The following is a 24942-nucleotide window of genomic DNA, read 5'->3' on the forward strand; positions in this document are numbered from 1 at the left end:
ACAACTCCTCTACTCCCCCCTTAGGTTAACAGTTACACACAGGTTTTGAATTAACATGGGTTACAAAGTGTATTTTAATCTACAATGGTCTCATTACACAAAGTAAATTTAAAGCACACAAGATGACTGTGGGCAAATACACTCTTCACTTTGAACCTCAAGTGAATGTTTGTGGATTTCTCCTCAGAATACCCCCAGATGATTGTCACATAAGAGTTTCCAAACTCCATTCCCAAAATATGCTTCAAAATCTTCTCTTATAAATATGCTTTCCCTTAGCAGTTTGCATTCCGAAATCCAGTCCTGGTTTTACAAATCGCTCTTAACTCAAGCTTCCGCTCCACTTTTAACAGCAAATCCAGTCCAGGATTTTACACTGACCCTTGAGGATTTCTTTGTCTTGACTGCTGTGCAAACTGCTTACGATTGCTTAAACCCTTGATTCCCAGACTGTATTAAAATAGTATCAGACATTTGATTTACCTTTGAAGGCTGCTGTCCCACTTTAAATGTTGTTACTGCAATTGTCTCTTTAGTCAGAACATTTTGTTCACTTTTCCTTGAATTCATCTGAATAATACCTTGGTCTCTGTTTACTTAACTTCAAGTCGTCTTAAAAGTTATTTCGGTCTCAATCCCCCAGTTACCTAGACTGTAACTTTTACTTTAGAAAGCCTGCCCCTTAGCAGCTCCCATCCTGTCCAGTCTTTCTTCTGGCAGAGTTGGTGGATGTTCACTTCCAATCCTTCAAATTGCTCTGGCTTCCAATTAAAATTAAGAACAAAGGAAAGCCCTTCCCTCAGGAAAGTGGCCTCCTGTTGCTACGCACCAATGTACTTCTATTTACTTTTGACACCCGTAGCCCTCTTTAAGCACGACAGAAGCACATTTGGAACTTAACCAATCCTCACGTATATAAACTTTGTCCAGCATGAATCTAACTATATGTTTACCCTTCCAGGGACAGAAACAATAATGACACCTACTTAAATCTATATCTTATTTCTAATTTTTACCAAAACAAATATAAATTCCTGTAAACTACCTGTTTTCCTAACACTGTACTTATCTGCACTGCCTTCGGTTGAGGGAAGAGGAGGACTTGGAACAGGATAGTACAGTCAGAGTAAGGAATGAAAGTTGATACACCAAATAAAGTCAATTCACACATTTGTAGTCTATCTCCAAATCCTCCCAAAGTTAGTCACTGTTGAAGGCTTCTGCCTATTTCCATAAGATAGAAGTGTATAGTCCACCAACTGGACTGTGAAAAGCTGCAAGCTAGAAAGCTGTGTAGTCAAACTATGTTACAGTGAATATTCACAAAGTTGTCAAACAACAACTGCTGTGTTCACTTCTGCCTGCAGATCTACCAATATTGTGAAATAATGATTTAACAATGATTTACGTCTTGAATGTACACAATGACTGATAACTCAGTTCCCCCGGGGGTTTCCAAAGATTTGAAAGATTTGTTCACCCTGTATGTCACCTAATTTATTTGGTCTACCATCTAGTCTATGAAGTACTCGAGTAAGACAAGGCTGAGTAGTGAATGGCTGGGATGGCTCCCCTGAAGTTTGAGGTGACCATCATCTCAGTGAAGCAATTTATCTGAGAGGGATCAGTGTCAAAGAATGGTGGGCAGTGCCAAAGAATGGTGGGCCTATGTTTAAAGTTCCTTCACCTGGTAGTAGAGGAGGCCTTACGGGAATAGGTCCATTGTCAGTCTCTACAAAGATGATGCCATATGTGGTCATTCCTTGCAGATTATTGACACTGGTCAGGGAGACTGTTTGGTGTCATTACAGATTGGTTAGTTGCAATCAGGGATGCACAGGCATTCAGGCTGATCCGCAAGATGTCTAGTAAAGGAGTGACAGCTGAAGCCACTTCAGAAGCCACCAATTTTTTTACTACCTCCTGCTAGACCCTACCTGAAATTGAACTGCTGCTCTCTCCAGTGTCTTCCATATGTGATGGCACGAACATGTGTTTTAGACTTACACTGTGGACTCCTCCTTCTTCTACATCATCTCAACCACAGGCATGGAAGCCTTTTTTCCTAACTTTGCATGAGGTCAATGCACCCCAATCAGAAATAAATATTAGTCAATTAATCACCAATCATAGCCATTTGGAACACTGGGGCCCAGGTTTTCATCTCAAGGCAGGAATCGTGGGTCAGGCCTGTTCCCAGCGTTCTGATCCCTACTCCTGCCTGGCAGTGCCGACCTACAGTATTTTCATTGTGGGGATGAACTGGAATTGGGGCAGCTACCTCCGGAAGCAGGTCCCTTGGCAGAGACTGAGGCGTGCGCATGCAGAGGCGGGAAAGTTACGAGGCTTGTGTCCATTCCCAGGCTTAGACATAGTTCAATTGAGTGGGTGTCAATCTGAATTTTCTATCAGAGATAGAGGGTGTTATAAACCAAAACTGGAATGAACCAATTCAGTTGGGTACTAGAATGTGTATGTACCAGTGCTTTTCACCTGCCAAGATATCACAGGTAATAATTAGAGTTTTTTAAAAAAAGAGATAGAGATTTACATCAACCGTGATCACATAAAATGCTGTGGGAATAATCCCTAATGAATGATAACAGTTCAATGGACCACATGTTCCTTTCTGTTCTGTATCTTATTACTGATTTGTGTCTAGAGAAATAAGGTATCCAAGATCTTAACTATAATATTATCTAAATGATATCATTCATACACACAGAGGCTTACAACCATGCAATTTATACAGACTTGGTGAAAATTCCTATTTTTGTATTGTGGCTATTTTGATAATTTTACATTAACTAATGCGTGGCAATAATGAACTTGAATATTGCTGAAAAAAGAGACACAACAAAGTTTTCTATCTTGCACTCATCAGGACACTTTGCAACAATACCAGTATAAGAGAAAACAACTTACAGCACACCATGTCAGGAAGCAGGGGTAGCCTGAAGTGACCTAGTTTTTATTGTCGGAAGTTAGAAATAACGTATTGATTTAAGTGCATTGAATTAAGTGTTTCGGTGTAAGGATAAAACTCGAGTTAGATTATGTCAAACAAAGCTGTTTGCATGTATTGGGGCTTTTGGGTTCATTTTAAACTGGGCGCGATTTAATGGCTGCATTGCGCCCGGAATGGTCTGTATGCGCCGGTTAAATCGCAGGAGAGGCCGAAATTGGGATCCGCGCCAGACGAGAATCGGTTAGCGATCTAATCGTCCACTTCTCGTTGGCGGGTTCCAGGTCCCATCTAGAGGTGGCGAGACACCGATTAAGGGCAATCTCCATCTCATTAATGAGATGGAAGCCCAAACTAACGGCCTCCCAGGAACTAACCTGCTCCTCAGTGAGAGGTCACGCGGGCACCGTTTATCACTCCTATTTAAAAACGGGAACCTCACGCATTGGCTGCTGAGGAGATCGGTGGTTGTGAGTAGTCACCTTCATTTTCAGGGATGCAGCCCAGGGGCACTGGAGCAGATGTGCTTGGAGGGGGGTGGGGGAGACCCCAGGGGTTGGGCGTGGTCGGGAGGGGCTGGGTACCTTTGGTTGGAGGTCACCCCTGGGCTGGGGGGGTGAGAGGCTCAACGCCTGTGGGTCCTAAAGGCCATCCTCCAATATTGTGCATACCCATAACAGGGACAACTACAGCTGCTGCCTGTCTGTCTGTCCCACTAAACAACTCCAGGACAGAGTACTGTTCTAGGTTCTATGGTGAAGGTCACTTTAACTTCTTCTGACTGTGAGCACCCTCTGGCTGCACAGCTGAAGGCTATTGCTAATAAGTAATTGGCATTGTTAGTTATGTAAGCACTTCACAGCTGTAGGTTGTGTTTGCCGCTTTCTCCTGCTGTTGGCTGTAAATGCCTGAACGCTGCTGTTTCCACTTCCTTCCTTTTCTGTAGCCGGAAAGAAGGACAATGTTTTGTAAGATACCTGGGACCTGAAACACCGGGCTCAAGGGGACATAGAAGTCCAGAAGGCAATCCGGTTTATAGCAAAAAGACGCTGCAGGACCTCGTGCCGGCATTGATCCAAATGGACCAGCTGATGATGCCGTTGAAGAAATGCTTTTGCAGATTGCTGATGTTTTTGTTGCAGATGTAGTCAGTGCTGCATGTACTGGCAAGTCACCACAGGTTAGACATGCTGGAAATCAACTGCAGCTTGAGTTCCAGTGGAATATGTGGATGCTGGGATTTGGTTCCAGTGAGATTGGGCTGTGTGGGAGGGCCTGCACAGTTGCAGTTCCTGGATGGAGAATGACACTGATACATGGAACAAGTCACACATTGATGGATAGATCATTTCTATGACAAAGTTCTGTACATGATAACACATTGTCAGGCTTATCCTCCATTTCTGTTGAGGAACCTGTGATGTGTGATATCGTGGGCGGGATTCTCCAATAATGGGCAATGTCCACACGCCCGCGTAAAAATGCACGCGAATCACTCTGAACTTACCTGGAGAAAGTCCAACGTGATTCTCCGATTTGCAAGAGGCTAGCAGGGCACTGGAGTGCTCCTCGCAGCTCCGGCTGCCGAAACAGGGCCCTGCAACTTTCGGTTGGGGGTCCGCGCATGCGTACGGCGGCGGCCTGTGTCAGCCGCTACGCTCGACATGGCCACCCCATACCGCGAACCAACACCGAAAACATAGGCCCCCTCCCCAAGATCGTGCGCGCCCGCGGATTGGTGGCCCCCGATCGGTAGACTGGCCGTCGTGGAGGCCCCCCTGGTAAATGATCCCCCCACCAGGGCGGCCGCGGACTGGGTCCACAGCCGCCACACCAAGTTCCCGCTGGGTGGAACCATGAGAGGACCATGCCGTCGTGAACTCGGCCAGCTGCACTCGGTGGATTGCCGCAGGGGCCTCTTTCAATGGCCCCCGATCGGCGCCGCGTCAACCGCACACGTGCGATTGGCGGCGATTCTCTAGGGACCAGAGAATCGCGGGAGCGCCGTCGGTCCCAATCTCGGGTTTGAAGCCCATTCTCTGCCCCCGTGCCGAGCGCGATTTCGGCATGGAGGCTTGGAGAAACCGACCCTGTGGGCTTGGTTTTATTTTTGTGAAAATGTGCTGATGTAGCTTTGTCTTGGTACCATTATGAAACGGTGATGTTTCCTTGTTGTTTAATGGTTAGTGCGATATGTGGAATGTTATGTAGTTGATTTTCAAATCTTTGTTACTGTTGACCGTTTAATAAACAAAATATTATAGTGGCTTCTCGTGGGTACACCTGCCTTGTCTCAGGCGAGTTTTACTGCATAGCATTCCAATCAAACCTTGAGGCCTGGATGCTTTGCCTGAACCCTAGAGGTGTCAGCACCATAGAGGCCACAGCCAACAATCAAACCCCAAGAGCTGTGCTTCAGCACTGGGGAATCCCCACAACCAGAGGGTGATGTGTGGATCAGGGGAGGGTACCTCTTTTCCCCGTAACTGGTATTCTTGCAAAGTGTTCCGATGAGTGCAAGACGAAAAGCTTCAGCATGTCTCTTTTTTTAAGCAATACTCAATTTCATATTAATTACTTTGTTAAAAAGTAACATTTTAATTTAATGCCATACCTTGATGTTTGATTTGCTCGTTCTCTGAACACTACCAATTTAATAAGCATTATTCATGAAGGTGGAAAATAAATATCTGCAATATATTTTCATATGAATCCAAACTTTAATAAATCTTGAAAGATGCTGACCCAATTACTCACTTATTTCCAGCACACTCAGTCCTCTGATCACGGCACCAAAAGTCAAAGATTAATAACATATGATTTCCAGACGTCTTACCTCTTTCTGATGATACTTAATTGCCAACTTTAACCTGGAAAGATCATTAGCCGCCTGCACTTCCAGAATGCTATTATCATCCCTGTAATTAAGTATAATTTCTAATTCCCGGGAGCTCCTTGTCTGGTCCAATAAATCTTTTGCAAATGATTCGCACTGATGTGATAATTCCTCATATTCCGATTTAAATTCATTTTCCACTTTACTTAGTTCCTGAAGCTCCCAGCCCAAATGAAATGCAGTAAGAAAGGGGTCTTCACTGGACAAAGCAATTAAAGATGGGCTTGCTAAGGCTTTGTATATGTTCAACCTTGATCGAGAGTGGCGCAGACTGTCAACGTCGGAGCTGGAAACGCACTCAACGCAGTTACAACGAACTTCATGAGGCTGTGGTATAGAAACGCCTCTCTGCACAAGGAGCTTTATTATTTCATAATTGTTGGTGTGAGCAGCCAGAATTATTGGTGTAATATCTGGCGTAAATTCTGAAAACTGTTTATCCAGTAGTATCGGCGGAACCTATGGAACAAAACAGGAAATGCATCATCAGCAGACATACTGGAGTTGAGTTACCACTTGTTATCACAGCCTGGTATGGCAACTACTCGACCCAGGACCACAAGAAACTTCTGAGAGTCGTGAACACAGCCCAGTCCATCACACGAACCTGTCTCCCATCAATTGACTCCACCTACACCTCCCGCTGCCTGGGGAGAGCGGGAAGCAAAATCAAAGACGCCTCCCACCCGGCTTACTCACTCTTCCAACTTCTTCCATCAAGCAGGAGATACAGAAGTCTGAGAACACACACAAGCAGACTCAAATACAGTTTCTTCCCCGCTGTTACCAGACTCCTAAACAACCCTCTTATGGACTGACCTCATTAATACTACACCCCTGTATGCTTCATCCGATGCCGGTGCTTATGTAGTTACATTGTGTATTTTGTGTTGCCCTATTATGTATTTTCTTTTATTTCCTTTTCTTTTCATGTACCTAATGATCTGTTGAGCTGTTCGCAGAAAAATACTTTTCACTGTACCTCGGTACACGTGACAATAAACAAATCCAATTATATCAGTAAAATCTAGACAAAAATTGACCAAACCAATGCACCAGATGAGGGATTTTTAATATTAAATTGGTTATTCTCAAAGCCCCATATTTTGTCTTTTCTACTATCTTTATGCTGGCTCAAGGTTCAATTGCCCCACAAAACAGGCAGATGGCCAGAATTCTGACATGCTGGTGATTGCACTGGGTTGGGCATACTTTTCAAATTGTACTCATTTTTTAGGAGCATCGCCACTGGTACACTTGTTTCAAATGCTTTTTTAAATCAAAGACTTGTTCATTTAATAAGAAACTGACTAGCGTATACCAGTGAAATTATAAATGGTTCAGTAACTTTAATGATACAAAATAAAGTTACTCACAGGTGGAGACCCTTATTAAAAATGAATATTTATGGTGATAAACTCATTTTCAGAGATATTAATAAAACAATGCCAGATTGCCGCTCTTAAATACATCAAGGTATCGGAAAGAAAATAATCTGAAATAATTATACTCTACTGCTCTGCCTCGTGGAAGATTGTGCAAGTGTGATTTTGCAGAAGGGTTTTAGCAGAAACCTGAACTGCACATAACCAGTGCAATTTCCAGATTGTAAGCTGGTGCCAACATTCAATTAGGTCATGTCTGATGTATATCTTAACTCCATTTACATGCACTTGACCTATATCTCTTGATACCCTTATCGGATAAAATTCTGTCAATCGTCGCCTTGTAAATTTCAATAATGACTCAGCTTCCATGTATTTTGGGGGAAGAAAGGTTCCACTGCCATTGTGTGCAAAAGTGCCTCTTGAATGATTAACTTTAATGTGTGGCTGTCTGGTAAATCTTCTCTCACTTTACTGCATTAATATTTCCTCTCGATTTCACCTTGATGTCACTCCTACAGATTCTGTGAAATTAAATTAATTTCATCACACAAAAAGACATTCTGCTCACATAGTTATCAGCCACTTGAGGTATTAGTCCCAGTGGGACCATTTTGCTATCCTCTGAATGAGGCTGCACTCAAATTTAAACTAGCCATAATGCTCGCCAGTTTTAAAATCCCATAAAGATCTCAATCTTTTTGTGCCTTGAAATATGACCAATTGCCAACATTGCAGCTTAAACTACAATAGGTGGCCATCTGGTCTATTGTGCCTGTGCTGCTACTCTAAAGAAGCTATTAATTTATTGTCATGCCTCTTCCCTTTGCCTATAATATCCTATTAAAAATTCCCCTTGTTATAAAATCTACAATGGATACTGTTTCCAATGTCATTTCCATATCGTGACTCCACTCTATGTTCAAAATTCTCTTAACCTCTCTCTTCCTTCTTTCTGTGGAAATATTAAGCCTTCTGGACACCAGCTCACCAACCAGTTTATTGCCTATTTGCCTATCATAAATCTTCATCACTTTGCACATCTTGCTCAGATTTTAGTTTAAGCTTCTCAGTTCCAGTGTTAAAGAAAAAAGACCCAGTTTTATGAGAAACGTAAACAGAATAGACCAGAAATACTGAGCAGGCCAGGCAGCATTTGCGGACTGAGAAACAAAGTTAACGATTCAGGACAATATTTCATCTGAGCAAGGTCAGAAACCTGAAATGTTGGTCCTGATCTTAATTGGGAGGTGAGGGGTGGGCAAGAGGGGTGATAACCTAGAACGACGGAAAAACAGGTTCCTTGCGGACCCTGCTGAATTTAATGGCAGCACCCAATTGCCATTTTGGAAATCCAGCTGCAGGTAGGCCAGGTTTGTAACAAGCAGCCACAGCCAGAGAACGGAATGAGGGGAAGGAGTTTGGGGCACATTAAAGGGCATCTACGTGGGTCTGGAGAGATTCGTGAGGATGTCAGTGTTGGGGACAGTTATCAGGTATTGGGAGGGTTGGGTGCCACCAAGGGGGGCCCAGAGAGATCGGCGGGGTGGGGGTGGGGACAACAATGAGGGAGCCACAGGAATCAGTGGAGGAGAGATGAAGGCCAAAGGAAGCCACTAGAGTGCATTGCGAACAATAAAGAACTTCAGAATGGGTAAGTGGATTTGATTACTGGAGAAGTTAACAATTTTGCTTGAGGGGGCCCCAGGGGAAGGTCTTCTACTCCTCCCTGGCCCACAAGTAGTGCTAGAAAAGCACTTGCCTGTTTAATGCAGTAGTTCGTACCTTCTTTGAGCTGCTGGGGTTCCCAACATTCAGAAAGCCTGGTCAGTCAACATTAAAGCTGGAGTACATCAAATATGAAACACACAATCTCATCAAAATGTTAGAAAGAGTGACTTACTGAGAAAAAGTTGGTCATCTGCCACCTGTTCCCATTAAAACTGGATGTGGGCAGTTTCAAGACAGGTTGTGTTCAGGTTTGAGATTCCTTTATTTTTTCTTCCCACCCGATCCAGATCCACCTGTTTAGGTTATATTCCCCCTGTTAACTCCATTTCTTTCTTTACAAATGTTGCCTGATCTGGAGTCTACTTGACAATAAATTGAAGTTATGGCAATAACATTTGATGACAGAGAAATAAAGCAAATGTAATGTTGGGTGTACTAAAAGGTCAGTATGGTGCTGAAATAGTGAGTTATTCCTTTCACTTTATAATTCATTGATATGACAGTACTCAGAATACAGTGTATAGTGTAGGTGGCTGCAGTGTAAAAAGAAAATTGCAGCTGTTTAAAGGAAAAGAAAAGAGCCGCTGGGATGATTGAGGAGGTGAAGGGATTGATTATGATGAGTGGTCATGTATATCAGGAAAATTCATTTCATTTTCAAATTCAAATTGGCAAAGAAATGATTGTGAGGTGATTTGATTGTCAGGTGATCTAGGGCCGGATTCTCCGACCCCCCGCCGGGGGCTGCCGTGAATCCCGCCCCCGTCATGTCCCAAATTCTCCGCCATCAAAGATTCGGCGGGGGCGGTAATTGCGCCGGTCGGCCGGCACCCTCACCCTCGGCGATTCTCCGCCCCGCAATGGGCCGAAGTCCCGCCAGCGTGGATTAAACCACCTACCTTACCGGTGGGAGCGGGCGGGCTCCGGGGTCCTGGGGGGTGGGCGCGGGGAGATCTGGTCCCGGGGGGTGCCCCCACGGTGGCCTGGCCCGCGATTGGGGCCCACCGATCGGCGGGTGGGCCTGTGCCGTGGGGGCACTCTTTTTCTTCCGCCTTCGCCATGGTCTTCACCATGGCGGAGGCGGAAGAGACCCCCTCCCCTGTCGCTGACGCTCCCGCGCATGCGCAGACTTCCGCCGACCGGCGAAGTCCTTTTGGCCACGGCTGGCGTGGCGCCAATGGCCGTCCACGCCAGCCAGCGGAGCGCCAACCACTCCGGCGCGGGCCTAGCCCCTCAAGGCGAGGGCTTGGCCCCTAAAGGTGCGGAAACATCCGCACCTTTGGGGCGGCCCGACGCCAGAGTGGTTCCTGCCACTCCATCACGCCGGGACCCCCCGCCCGGTAGGGGAGAATCCCGCACCTGATTGCGAGGTGATCCGATTGCTTTCTTAAGCTCCATACGTTGCTTTCTTAATCTCCATCCTGCACTTTCTGTGCTCCACTAATGCCTCCGTTGATTTGCTCCCCTTCAACTTGCTAATTACCTCGTAAGATCCTAAAGGAACAAGGTAATATTCATCATGATAACTATTTCAGCTTGCCCAGAATATTAGAACCAGAGGTCATAGCTTGAAGGACGGTAAACCAAAAGAGTTTGGATTGAGGGAAGAGCAGGTTTTTGTAAAATAAGGCAGGATCTGGCCAAGGTAGACTGGAAAGAGTTACTTGTGGGGAAATCTACAGAAGAGCACTGGGGGGCGTTCAAAAAGGGAATGGGCAGGGTACAGGCCCAACATGTTCTCTCTAGGGTAATAGGAAGGAGTAACAAGCCCAGAGAACCATGGATGACCAGAGATATTCAGGATACAATGAGAAGGAAAAGAGAGGTATTTAGCAAGTACAAGGGGAGTAAATCAACGGAGGCATTAGTGGAGCACAGAAAGTGCAGGATGGAGATTAAGAAAGCAAAGTATGGAGCTTAAGAAAGCAATTAGGAGAGCAAAGAGGAGGTATTAGAAAGCTCTGGCTGGTAAAAGTAGGGGCAATCCCAAGATATTCTAAAAGTATATCAATGGGAAGAGGATAACCAGGGAAAGAGTCGGGGGAAATCTGTGGGTGGAGCTAGAAGACATTGGTAGGCTATTGAACAAATACTTCACATCTGTCTTCACCCAAGAGAATGAAGAGGCCAAAATGGAACTCATGGAGAGAGACTCTGAAGTTCTTGAGCAAATTGTCACAGGGAGTGATAAGGTATTGGAGCTGTTGGCAGGCTTAGAAGTGGACAAATCTCCAGTTCCAGATGAATGGTGTCCCAGGATGATGTGGGAGGCGAGAGAGGAGATTGCAGGGACTGTGACACAAAATTTTAATTCCTTTCTGGCCTCGGAGGACTGGAGAACAGTTAATAGGGTCCCACTATTTCAGAAAGGTTGTAGAGATAAGCCAGGGAATTATAGACCAGTCACGTCAGTGGTAGGGAAGCTATTGGAGAAACTTCTGAAGGAGAGAATCTATCTCCACCTGGAGAGGCAAGGTTTGATCAGGAATAGTCAGTATGGCTTTGTCAGAGGGAGATCATGCCTATCAAATTTGATTGAGTTTATTGAGCATGTGACCAGGTGTATAGTGCAGTTGATGTAGTTTATAAGGATTTCAGCAAAGCCTTTGACAAGGTCCCACATGGGAGACTTATAAAGAAGGCAAATGCACATGATATACAGGGGAACTTCATAAGGTGGATTCAAAATTGGCTGTGTTGTAGGAGACAGAGTGTGATAACAGACGGCTGCTTTAGTGACCGGACGCCAGTGTCCATTGGCGTAAAACAGGTACCTGTGTTGGGTCCCCTATTGTTTGTCATTTATATAAATGATATTGATGACTATTTGGGGGGTAGGATCAGTAAGTTTGCGGATGACACAAAGTTTGGTTGGATGGTTAACAGTGAGACTGAGTGGCTTGGGTTACAGGAAGATATAGATAGGATAATCAGATGGGGAGAAAAGTGGCAGATGGAATTTAATGCTGAAAAGTGTGAAGTGATACACTTTTGAAGGAGTAATGTGACAAGGAAGTCTCTGAAGGCAAAGGACAGGTTCATAGGGTGGTGAAAAAGGCATATGGGACACTTGCCTTTATCAATCGAGGCATAGATTACAAAAGCAGGGAGGTCATGTTGGAGTTGTACAGAACTTTGGTGAGGCCACAGTTGGATTCCTGTGTGTACTTCTGGTTGCCACATTATAGGAAGGATGTAACTGTACTGGAGGTGGTGCAGAGGCAATTCACCAGGAAGTAGCATGGGATGGAACATTTAAGTTATGAAGAGAGGTTGGATAGGCTTGGGTTATTTCCTCTGGAGTAGAGAAGACTGCGAGGCGGCCTGATCGAGGTGTACAAGATTATGAGAAACATGTTCAGGGTGGATAGGGAGGAGCTGTTCCATTTAGTTGAAGGGTCAGTTATGAGGGGACACAAGCTCAAGATGAGGGGCAGGGGATTTAGGGGGGATTTGAGGAATAACTGTTTTGCCCAGAAGGTGGTGACGGTCTGGAATGCACTGGCTGGGAGGGTGGTAGAGGTGGGTTGCCTCACATCTTTTAATTGATCAAAAGAATTGTCATCATTTGCCAAAGTTCCAGATAGCTAATTGATGTTGCTGTACCATTATCAGCTTGCACTCCCCACAGTTTGCAGCACAAAATAAATTAGAATTAAAAGGTGAGGGAAAATATCTAACTCTTGGCATTCACCACAAGATTCCTGTTCCAGCCAAACCCAGGCCATTATTTCAGTGAGCGAGCAGTGAATTTATGGAGGAAACTACATCGGGAGACAATGGGGCCAAGTAGTATTGATTCATTCACATGCGCATTAGATAGATTTAATTTTAAAAGTTACGCTATTTTGGGGCACAGTACATGAATAGTTGATATGATATTGTTAAGTGTAGCATGCTTGTGCGGCAGGGGGGAGGGGGAGGTGGGGCAGTAGCTCTTTGGACTTACAGGTTCCCAAAAATTTCTAGAACTGAGGTTTCCCCTCACCTCACCACTGGCTGTGTCGTAGACTTATTGCTAAGGATTGATTTCCAAGATTATTCAATAATTCCATTATAGTCATACTATGTCACTGTTAGGTTGGTAGATGGCAAACTCGATGGACCTTTTTTTTAAATCAAGCAATTCCTATCTTTCTAAGATGTTAAATGAGCAAAATAATCAGTTTGAAGACATTGGTAGTTTCATATCGCAGAGATAAGTGCAAAAAACAATCTTTGATGGCCAACTATATATATTTATCTCTATTACCATCAATTAATTCTACCAAATTGCTTGCCTCCCCTTTCCACTTTTATGTCCTTCACTATAACTAGGCATACAGACTAAGAAGAATTTTAATTTTAGCACTGGTCCAAAGTAATAACCTATTAAAATAATTAATTGCAAATTAATTAATCCTTCATTGAAATTTTAATGTCCTTCAAAATATATCGTGAGTGTAGTTTTCAGAAGTTTATTTTTCCTTTGGCCGATTAATTGTTCCATTTGAATATGTGTTGGGTCAGATCTCAAATATGCTCTATTATCTGTTCGACCCATTGCATCGTATATTATGGCAGCAACATAAATTAGAATAAAGTATTTTCTAGTGTAGATTCAAAATTCATGACACCTTAACTGCACTTTATATGGAGGAGTCTCTAGATTAAAAATAATATGCGCTGGATAAATGTCAGACCATTAAGATTCAATTCAGCAATGCCATACATGCTCTTCATTTTTTAGACAACTTACTTGCTTTTCTCCACTCGGCTTCTTATGATTCAATAGTAGTTCAACAGCTCCAACAACTTCCTTCCTGATGGCGTGGAGAAGAGCATCTCCTACATACACATTAAAACTCAGGAGAAGTTCAATGATTTCCAAGTTCTCATTCTCAATGCCTATGAGAAGTGCAGTCCGCCCCAGAGGGTCAATGCAATTAATGTTGATTTTAAAATAAATCTCAGCTTCCTCCAGAGCTTGTTTGACACTTGCGTAATCACCTTTCTCAACAGCAGTCAGGTAAGCCTTCTCTGCAGGAGAGAGTTCAGATTCTGCTCTCACAATTCGAAGAGAAATGCGATCTCTGTACGGTGCATTGTCACTTCTTTTGTAGTACAGCTGAGCCATCGTTCATGCCATGTCAAAGTCTTGTCTCTTAAAGAAAGAAAAACGTAAAAATATTATTAATAGACTATCTGCCTGGGTAATCTTAACCACAATAGTTGAAATTCATTTTAGCAATCAAAAATTTAGTTTGTAAATTATCTTAGCATGAAATACTGTCGAAATATCATGCTGCATTCTCTGATTCTGAGACTAAGTGCAGACACAGGCATGGGAACGGTGGCGTTTTAGACTGAAAGAATGGCGCAAAACGGCCAACGATCCTCCGTCTGGTGGGGGGGCTAGAAGGTACGCAGCATAGAGCCCCATGTCTAGCTCTGGATACGGCCAGAGAATTACCAGGTCCGTGGCCGCGCATGCGTACGGCGGTGGCCTGCAGCAACCGCGCCGTGCAACATGGCGCAGGCCGCGCACGGACCTGGCCTGCCAAATAGTGACCCATTTTGGCCGGGCTCGCCACACCCGGAACACACCCACCAGTGCCCCCTGCCCAATCCAAAGTCCCCCCCGCCCGCGGGTCAGCTCACCCCCCGACTATGGTGGCGTTGGACGTAATCCGCAGCTGCCACGCTGAGTTCCTGAAAATAAATATCACATGCGCCACACGCTGTCGGGAATTCAGCCCATCGGGGGTGGAGCATCGGGGGGAGGGTCTCAGGTAACATCCTGTGGCCATCCCGACAGCGTGCGGTGTACTCCTACAGTACGCTGTCTTGGAGGGGCGCAGGATCGCAAAAGCGGCACCGCCCCCAATTTCGGCGCCAACGTAGATTCTCCAGTCGATCGCCGAACGTGATTCCGGAGTCGGAGACCGGAGAATCCCGCCCATCAGTTTTCTAAAAATTATTTGTTCATGTGGTATAGGTGTCGTTGGCTAGGTCAGCATTTATTCCTCATCCCTAATTGCCCTTGAGAATGTGGTGATGAGCTGCCTTCTTGAACTACTGCAGTCCAGGTGGTGTAGGAACACCCAAAGTGCTGTGAGGGAGGGAGTTCAAGATTTTGACCCAGTGGCAGTGAAGGATTTGAAAAATCTAACAGGCTTTCAATAAAATATACTAATATTCTCATGTTTCCTTATTTCTCCAACAAAATGAATATAACTACAAAGTAAAAGACCATTTTTAGTATTTTCTGTGAGCAATTCATCTCCATGTATGATTATCATAAATAAATATGCACTAATGTTGTGCTCTTCAGATAAAAAGTACTAAACAGATAAAATATGCCTCTAGAGGTTGTAATGTTTCAACAATGTTGCATGAAATATCACAAAACAACATGAATTAAATATTCAATCCCTTCAAGAGTAAAATGTTCAGCTTTGACACATGGCCAAAACATAGAGCTTTCATATCCTAGGATGGCTGGTGCAACTATACTTACTGGGAACAGACAAGCTGAGACAGTTACAGATGTATGGGCTTCCTGGTGACCATGATTTGGGTCTCTGGAGACTTGTAAATAAGTCTTATTTAAGCATGTTAAATCATGACTTTTACAATGAGGACCACACTGGTCAGCTGCACTTTGTTTCTCTGGGGGACGTGGAGTGATGGGCCAGGGTAAATTAAGGACTCCTGACCTTGGTTAGATGAACATGGTTAGAGGTTTAAGGAACGTGGCTCTTGGCAGTCAAGGCAAAATTTTCCTGGTTATGGATTTCAGGGCCTCTATTTTTTATTACTAAAATAAAATGGAGCATTTAGTTAATTTGTACCAGAATAAAATATTAATAATTTGCTTAAAACAAATTATTTCAACATTTGAATCATAGCCACCTTTTAGACACGGTTCCTGACTGAGTTCAAGGTAGCAGAAGAGCTCTCTGGCAATCCTAACATGGGTACTGCCTTGTCTAGAGGCCCCTCTTCCTCTTCCTTCTGCAAAGAGATTCCATTCTCTGATGCCTGTGCTCCATGTCCCTGCTATACTGACAGGCCTTCAAACACCACTGAGCTCCTTGGAAAAGTACAGCACCGAGGAGGCAGACAGTCGGAGGGCCGTCTGACCCCAAGGACTAGCTGCAGTCCAGATGGATCTTGTGCTACTGGAAAGAATGGTCCCATCAAAATTGGAGATGCAGACGCAGAGCCAGGAGGGACTGTCAGCAACCTTCCAGCGCCTGCAAGTGCAGTTGGTGGAGTTCAACCATCTGCAGGAGCAGGAGGCGGCGCCGACAATGTGTGCTGCCCAGGTCAACGCTGAACAGTCTGCAGTGGAAGCCTTGGGTGCGAGGGTCAGAGCCATGGGTCATGATGTCCAAGACCTGGTTGCTGCACGAGTGTCGTTATAGAGGTTCTCCACGTCCGTATGGGGCCTCTGGACAAGAGACATTAGCCATGCCCGCAGCGGATAACCTCTGTCACCCAAGAGCCAACCCTTCGCCTGAGGAGGCATCTCAAAGGTGTCGAGTGCCAGGATGTATGTGTCTTGCATGCTGCCTGGATAACTGGTGCGGACGTGCAGCCAGTGCTCACATGCCACCTGCACATTCATGGAGTGGAAGCATTCCTATTGATGAAGGGCACCTCCTTATTCGCCGGTGCTCATAGGGGGACATGTGTCCCATCTATCACCCTCTGGACCTGGGTAATGCCAGCAATGGTGGCAAATACCGCTACCCGGCATGCTGGTGGGCTCGATCCACATTGAAGTGTATACAGTCCGCTACGAGGTAACACAGCACATCCGTGAAGGCGCAGATGCACCTGTGTATGGATGTCTGCGAAATCCCAGACAGATCCCTAGTCGGCACCTGAAAGGACCCCATGGCAAAAAGTTCAGGGCGACCATCACCTTGATGGTCTTGGAGAGGGGGTCTCCTCCTCCATAACCCCGCGATTCTAGGCGAGCCATCATCTGGCACAGTTTCTCTCGTAAGCCAAAGATTTTGGGGTGACATGCTCGGTCCAGCAGATCCTCGAAGGACAGGCACCGACGGTATACACATGGCCTGACTCTCTGGCCTCACCGGTTGGCTCCTGCTCCTCTGGAGCAGGCTGCAATTGCACAGGGTTCTCCTCGAGCAGCGCCTCTACCTGCAGCCTCAGTGCGTCTGCAAAGGCAGCTGGGACCAGGCAGAAGGAAACCATTCCTGGCTGTACTCCAAAGTTCATTCTCTGCACGGGGAAAGGGGTAGACATGTTAGCATGGTGAGTACTCCACTGCCCATCTAGGTCCAACAGTCTACACGGTGGCCCAGGATGCCACTGCAGCCCCAGCCTCCGCATTTCCCATCCTCTCAGTCACACAATCACCCCTCGGCCTTTCTCCCTGACACCTTGCCTTCCCCACCGGCGGAGGAGGGGGGGGTTGGGATCACAGCTGCAGGGTGCTGTGGGTCCTGGGTGTGGCACACTGGTTGTGGCAACCAGTACGGGGGAGGATGGATGGGAGCAGGGACGGGGCGGGCTTGGAGGCAGCTGGTGCTCCTGCGGTGTGGGCTAGCTGATAGTGTGACTGGTGAGGCCTCTGCCCTAAGGGGGTGGTATGCCAGGGAGGGTGCCAAAGGCCATGGTCCATGTATCCTTTGTTTGGGGTGGAGCTCTGATCTTCTCCTACTTCCCCTGCAGTGGGGTTGTGCTTTTGATGAGTGCGCTGAGGAGTGGCAACACCTGGTGGGCCACTGGTTGTGCTTGACCACAGCTATCCTGTTGATGGATCAGCTGGGATCTGAAGGTATCTACAGGGGTGGCCTGTGGGGGCACCTAAACAACTGCTGGCATTCTGCACATTTACAGGACACAGCAGGCAATCAGTGGGGTGCGCAGCCAGGGGCCTGTAACTTGTATGCAATGGCTGCCTTGCAGACTGCGGCAATGGCGATCCATGCCTAGCCACCTCGATCTCAGGGGGACACCCAAACCCACAGCCAGTCTCTAGATCTGTCCCCTCTAACCGCAGCCCACCCCCGGCCCTGGCAGGTGCCCCCTAGCCAGCGGCACAACTGTCAGCATACTATTACAAATTTGGAAACTTTTCTTACCTCCTCCCTCTCCCTCAGCCGCCATGGTGCTCGGACCCCATTGTTAAATACCTAGAGTGAATCACGCCGGCCTGACTGCTGCCTGGCAGGGGCATACCATCATGGTGGCCCGGAGAATACTGGGCCTAACCTAGTAATGATATGTTAACGTACGCAAATCCTGGTTTTGCATCCCGACGCCAGAGCGGGGGGGGGGGGGGGGGGGGGGGGGTCCGCCATCAGCAAGGCCACAGAGCATGGCGGTCAGTTCAGCACCCACCTCAATTATTGGCGTATGCCCGATTCTATGCCCGATCGCGATCCGCATTTCCGGTGTCACGGAGCGGAGAATCCACCCCTGTCACCACAGGGGCTACACCTGCCGAGTTACTAATGGGCTGATGTATTAGAATGAGGTTGGATCTGGTATTTCCAAACTTGGAGGAGAGGATGGAGGCGAAACAAAACACGCAGAAGAGACATTACAACTCGACAAAAACTGAGAGGTGGACATGGGATATGTAAAGAATTTTGTTGCGGATCCAAATTACATCCCTGAGACGGTTGTGGCCAGAACAGGTCTAATGTCGTATGAAATAGATATTCAAAGGAAAAGGGTGAAGAAACACCTGGACCATTCGAGAAGGAGAGGATCTCACACAGAACCAGTGGGGCATTCTGCCTGTCAGTGATACTGCTACGGATGAAAATAATGCTGCAGCGAGCTACCCCGAGGAAGAGTCAGTTAATGTTCCAGTGGGAACTGGAGAAATTATCTGCCCTGATGCACCTTTGCAAGTCGAGAGTCAGCCCATTTGAGGTCCAAACCCAATTTACCCCTACCTCTGGAGCAGCCGCGAGTGCATTACGACACGCCCAAAGGATCATGAAGTCCCTGGACCGACTTACATATTAGGGACTGTGTTGAGATCTATTTGTTGTACAACATTGTTAATAGTTCCATTGTTATTGAAATGTGTTACTCAGGAACCTAAAGAGGGATGGGTGTGGTAGCTTGCCGATTTAAGGGGCGAGTTCTCGGAGGGTCATGTGACCCATTCGGCCAATCAGGCCAGAGTGCACAAATCCTGGAGCTGAACGCAGGTTTTCCTGGTCAGTTCTGGAGTCTGGAGTCGTGGAGTACGGTCACCTTTATCTCACTTACCTTAATAAACCGTCTATTCATTTACCTACTCGGTGGTCACCAGTCTTTTAGGACACAATATTTGCACCAAATCTGCAGGATCAAAGAAAAGCCAAAAGCACTCAACGTCTGATGGTTAATCGGGGGCGGGGGGGGGGGGGCGGTTATAACCCCCATGAGGGTCATGAGGAAATAATTGCTGATCTCCCAATGGGGTTCATTGAATATGAGCTCCCCAGGTAAGGGGGCGGAGGCCAACCACCTGGGGCTTGTCGAACCAGACGATAAAAGCAGGCCTCAGTAAGGGCTTGGTTAGACCTATCCCCCAGTAGGGTCTAAAATGTAACTTGTAGATAAAAAAATGTAAATAAATCCACTGGTCTTTAAAACAGTTTTCACGGGTTATTACAGGTGGTTCCCACATGTGTAGATCTCCAAATTTCTTTCCCTGTCAGTCTGGCCTCAATAAAAGTTGAGACGGATTCGCACGTAAACAGAAGTTATTTATTTAGCTTGCAAGCTTGAATCATCTTACAGAAATGTAAGAGACATCCAGCCTCTTTCATTCCAGAAAACGACTGAACTAAAAGACAAAGGATCTCTGCAAAATCAGTTCAAATGGTATCAAGTTTCACATACTCGACGGACATAGGTCAGCCTAGGTCCCTCCTGACCTGTTCGATCTATTCTGATTGGCTCACTTCCAATCCCTTTCTCTGGCCCCTATCAATGAAGCATCACTCTCATAGACACACCTCTTCCTGCTTTTTCCATGCGGTCTCAAATTCCTTTGTCCCTAACTGCAAGAATCAAAGTGGCTTATTTCTACATTACATTAACTAGTAACTCTAAAGTAACTATTTTATATCACATTCGTCATTCCCTCCTTTTATCATTCCATGATAACCGAACTATCCAATCTATAGCTACGGTTCTTCATCTAAAAAGATTCGTCGCTGCATTTCCAATTCCTGTCTTAGCCCCCCTTCATCTGCTTCACCCTCATGGATTTTAACAGTTAAATTTTTTTTCTCGGTGATTGGGGTGGTGATCTGATCTAGTGCACCCCGCATTCTACCCATCACACATTTAAGGATGGCCAGGCCCACAAAGATGCAGCCGATAGCTACCACTAGATACATGGCCATATTTATCAACCAGTCCTTCCATCCTCCAGATCCCCAGTTACCCCAAGAGTCAGGATCCTGCATCCCGTCCAAGTGATCCCGTATGCGATCCATAAATGTAGTAATGTTAGCGGTCAAGTCCTGAACACCCATGATCCACTTGCCCTGTACTATGGCGCATACCCCACCCTCACGGGCCAGAAGATAGTCAAGAGCATACCGGTTCTGCATTGCAAACAACCGTAGCTGAGACAACTCCTTAGTTATTGCCCCGAGGGCTCCCAAGGTTTAATTTCCCAAGATGGTAAGGCCGCAAATAAAATAATTCCGATCACTAACAGCCAAGGAACCCCCCACACCTCCCAGTGTCAATACGCCCAGAATGCCCCACCCGGCTGAGTGGCCCCGGTTGGGTGCAAGAACCTGAGGTTTTTTCCAGTTCTCGCAAAATTCAGCAGAGACTGCCCGGCGTGCTAACTGATTATGCAGGTTCCACGCCGAAGGGCAGGGGACTGTGGTAGGGACTAGAGTCCCAATAGCAATTCGGCGGGGAAATGGGGTGACAAAACGTTGGTCGCCGTACCATTAAATAAAAAGTAGTATCCTTGTTCCGTGTGGAGACTAGCATCACAATCAGCATATCGGTTGCGTAAGGACCTCCCAGTAGCCCAGTTTATCCAATTTTGAAATGCCCATTCGGGCCGCCCAGCAATGCAGAAAGCCCTATTACCAACAGTGATATGAGAGACATTCGCCCAGCCACAAAGGAGCTGGAGGCCAGCGTTCAATGGAACGCAAGTGGTGTTATAACAAACGCATTGGCCAGACGCCTGGGTGATATGGCACCTCCTGTCCGTACAGGTGGGAAACAGACATGTTATATTTGTGTCCACCTCTACCAGCAAACAGCCGTACCCTTCACTGCTGAAGCAATTCTCGTACGACCGGGAATCCCTATTGGGAGTGAAGTGGCTAGGTATGTACGCCCTCCACCGTCGCAGCCTATCGTACTGTGAGTGGGGATTACCCCGAGGAAGGGGAAGGCAAATAGCCGGTGGTGCTGAATCCGGATCGTAAGGAAGAGTGACTTGCTCGGGCAATGGCTCGGAACGCTGACAATGAACCACCGTTTGGGGAGTGCCCCAAAGCGGTGAAACAGAAAATAACCTAGACACCGCTGCGGGGTTTGGGTAGCAGACAACCCGTCCCTGGCCATACAGACGGTGGTAAATCTGGTAGAAGAGATTCATACTACCCGGGTTTTCCTCAGTTTGGCCTTTAATTAACTTAAGTGCATCTCCCGGTAACCTACGTTCTAGCTGTACTTCCCTTCTCACACGCCCCGTCCTCTCTCTAGTCCCTTTCTCTTTCTCATGGTCTCTTCCTACACTCTTCTGACAGCCTGATGTTACCTTTATTGTACCACTTTTAACACATCCAAAATCAAATTTACATGTATTCCAAAAACAAGGCAATGCCCATATAATGTTCCCTTCCCATCGCCGGGACCGGTGCAGCTGCTTCATGACTCCCGCATTCTCCTTAACTTTGATGACCTTCCATGAGTCGATACCATGTCCTCGTATATGGGGGCAGCGAAGAACATCACCTTTGCATAGGTGATGTATCCTTGTAGATTGGTTGGGGCTACACAGATACATAATATTCCCCTTTTCCATGTCCATCGCCAATAACACGCCAAGCGAAGTGAGGCCAAATATCAGACAGACGATGCGTAGCCACTCCATCATGCTCCACACCTGTAAAATAGCACTGGAGAAGGGAGGCAGGTTAGTATCCGACCTTTTACAGTAGTGGAGATGGACTCAATTTACAGTGATGTAGGTGGACCCAAGCACTTCGCCCCTCCACTTTAACTGCTGTGGGGGTGGTAAGGAGAACTTGGAAGGGCCCGTCCCATCGCGGCTCCGACCCCTTCCTAGTCCAATTTTTGACCATGACATAACTACCGGGCTGGACTGAAAGTGAGCTAGGTACTGGGGCAATGGCTGGTGAGCCGCACGGACTGGGCCATGGAGTTCCTTGAGCACTTGCGTAAAGGCTAGAACATAGGTGGTCATTTCTTCAGTCATCTGATGAAACTGAACCCGTCTGGGAACCTGCAGGCTCCAAGGAATTCTAAAAGGCCTGCCATAAAGAATCTCGGCGGGAGAGAGCCGGGCTGGTCCCGCAGGTGTAACCCGCAGCTGGAAGAGGGCAACGGGGAGCAACTTAAGCCATGTCAGTCCCGTGTCTGCTCCTAATTTAGCCAATTTAGTTTTGAGGGTCTGATTGTGTCTCTCAACCACCCCGGCTGCCTGCGGTCTGTAAGCACAGTGTAACTGCTGGCGTATGCCCAACTGGGAGCAAAACTCCTTGTTAATTTGTCCAATAAAATGAGGCCCATTATCAGAACTTAACTGAGCTGGTATACCGTACCGGGGAATGATTTCCCTCATCAAGACTTTAACCACAGGAGCAGCTTTACTATAAATAGTCGGATACGCCTCGACCCATCTGCTGAACACATCCACAATGACCAAAACATATTTGTAACATTGACACCTTTCCAACTCAATGTAATCCATTTGGAGCGTCTCAAAGGGACCACTGGGCAACGGGGTTTGCCCCTTCCCACAAGGGATACCTTTTCCGGTGTTATATTGCTGACAAATCAAACACCGATTACTGATACTTTGGGCCAACCCCTGCATTTTAGGGTGCCACCAAGTGTCCAGCAACAAATCACTAGTCCCTCGAGCCCCACAATGAGTTGCAAAGTGTACACATTCGATGACCCATAAAGCCAGTACATCAGACATACAAGTCTGATGTGCAGGCGTGGTCCATAAAGAGGAAACAGAATCATATGTACAACCTAACCGTTTCCACATTTGTTTATCACTCTCAGGAGCGTCCTCCTGTAACCTTATGACGTCTGGCATTGGCTTGTCAGAAGCAGACACATTCATAGTAGATCGTTTAGTCTGACTTAACATTTTAGGCACCATCACTTGCTGAATTTGTGCGGCTGTGCGCGCTGCACAATCTGCTCGTTCATTACCAACGTCAACTGGGGTTGTACCATTCGTGTGGGCAGCGCATTTAATAATGGAAATCTGCGCTGGCATAAGGAGGGCCTGCAGTAGGTCATTAACTAAACCCCGGTGGGATATTTGACCACACATAATCATGTCAGGTTGTTCTGACGAAATGTCACTCAAATCACCCCTTATTGTGGTAGTTTCCTGAATCAAGGCTAAACAGTCGTGGCCAGGTGCGTCTTCATGGACAGGGGGACCACTAAGAAAACAGGCTGGATTGATAGTGGTACAGTGTTTAAATGTCAGACGTGGATTGTTCAAAAGGTATATCTCATACCTATTCTGACGAGCTGCGGTAAGATGCTGACCATTCGCCCCATATCCCTGGCATGGTACTGGTCATGGACCTGACGTGTAATATGAGGGCTTACCGAAGCTGACTGTGGCCATAAATGTGGTGATATTGTAACAAAATCGGCTGTACCTTCTTTTCCCGTGACTGTGGCTGTAACCTTGACTGGCCATTCGGTCTCAAGTAATGGCCGGTATTTGTCCTCCAACTCCCTGTTTCGTCCAGTTCTGTCATAGGCCAGGGTAACGTGATGGAGTGACTGTTCAATGTCTAACGTCCACCACTGGGGGGTGATAGAAATATAGCACTGTTGTCTCATCCTCCTCTTCGCTGATCCACCCACCCAAAGTCACTATATTGGAGCTCCTGCTGGTAAACTACCATTTCTGCCGCTTGTTGGGATCGCAGATCATCCTTTTTCATTACATACTCAGTCTTAACCTTTGTAACTGAGCCTCCTTCTTGGCCTACACCCTCCTTCCAGTAAAATCTGACTGCCCTTGCCATCTGGGAAGGGTCGTTCTCTGTCCAATTCATGTTATTACATTTCACAGCAGTAACCACAGAAGGTGGTAGGCAATGCATTAACATAGCACAGTATTGAGGGGAATTCTGACCATTTTGATACAGCAAATCGCCTGACTGCCCCCGGTAGATTTCATTAAAACGCCCCAGACATTCCTATGGCTCGTCAATCTTCCTAGGTTTTAGGTCTAAGATAACAGAAAGATTTATGGGCCTTTGAAATGTGCTATTCAACGCATTCAAGATCTGTGTCCTTCTTTTCTCTATTTGCTCTCTTTTTTTTTAAAACTTAAAAATGTTTGAAAATTCAAATTGAATTACTGCAACTTGCAAGCTTAGCTCTGATCTCAACTCAGAACTAAATTTACAATTTGCTTAACACAAACTTGTATAACATTTACAACTTAATTATTTCTTTATCTTAACAATTTTTCTTTTAACAAGTTTTTTTTCTGTTACATACACATAAGTATTAGCAAAATCAACTATCATAAGTATTAGCAAAATCAATTATCATCTCCAGATTGACACTTTTTAAAATGGTGTCCATGATCTTCTTTAAGTTTCTATTAATCTCCAGATAAAATGAGATAAACCTTATTTCAAGTAAGTAAAATTTAAGATTCTGGCAATTTCAATCAATTGCTTTCGAAAATAATAACTTTTATCAAAGAGGTGGAGAAACCCACTGGT

At 46.1% G+C, this 24942-nt stretch overlaps 1 protein-coding gene across 1 annotated transcript in view; it reads right to left on the bottom strand.

The window, feature by feature from the left end:
• Positions 1 to 24942, bottom strand: part of trpc4b (transient receptor potential cation channel, subfamily C, member 4b) — a 174486-nt gene that overhangs the window by 65945 nt on the left and 83599 nt on the right. Inside the window, exons 2-3 of the mRNA XM_072477060.1 lie at positions 13716 to 14120; positions 5802 to 6320 (exon numbers count right to left, since the gene is read on the bottom strand). Coding sequence (XP_072333161.1) covers positions 5802 to 6320; positions 13716 to 14093 — 897 coding nt within the window. The 5' untranslated portion in view covers positions 14094 to 14120. The remainder of the gene's footprint in view (positions 1 to 5801; positions 6321 to 13715; positions 14121 to 24942) is intronic.

Source organism: Scyliorhinus torazame, chromosome 15 (assembly GCF_047496885.1).
Source record: "Scyliorhinus torazame isolate Kashiwa2021f chromosome 15, sScyTor2.1, whole genome shotgun sequence".
In the NCBI taxonomy this organism is placed as follows: Eukaryota; Metazoa; Chordata; class Chondrichthyes; order Carcharhiniformes; family Scyliorhinidae; genus Scyliorhinus; species Scyliorhinus torazame.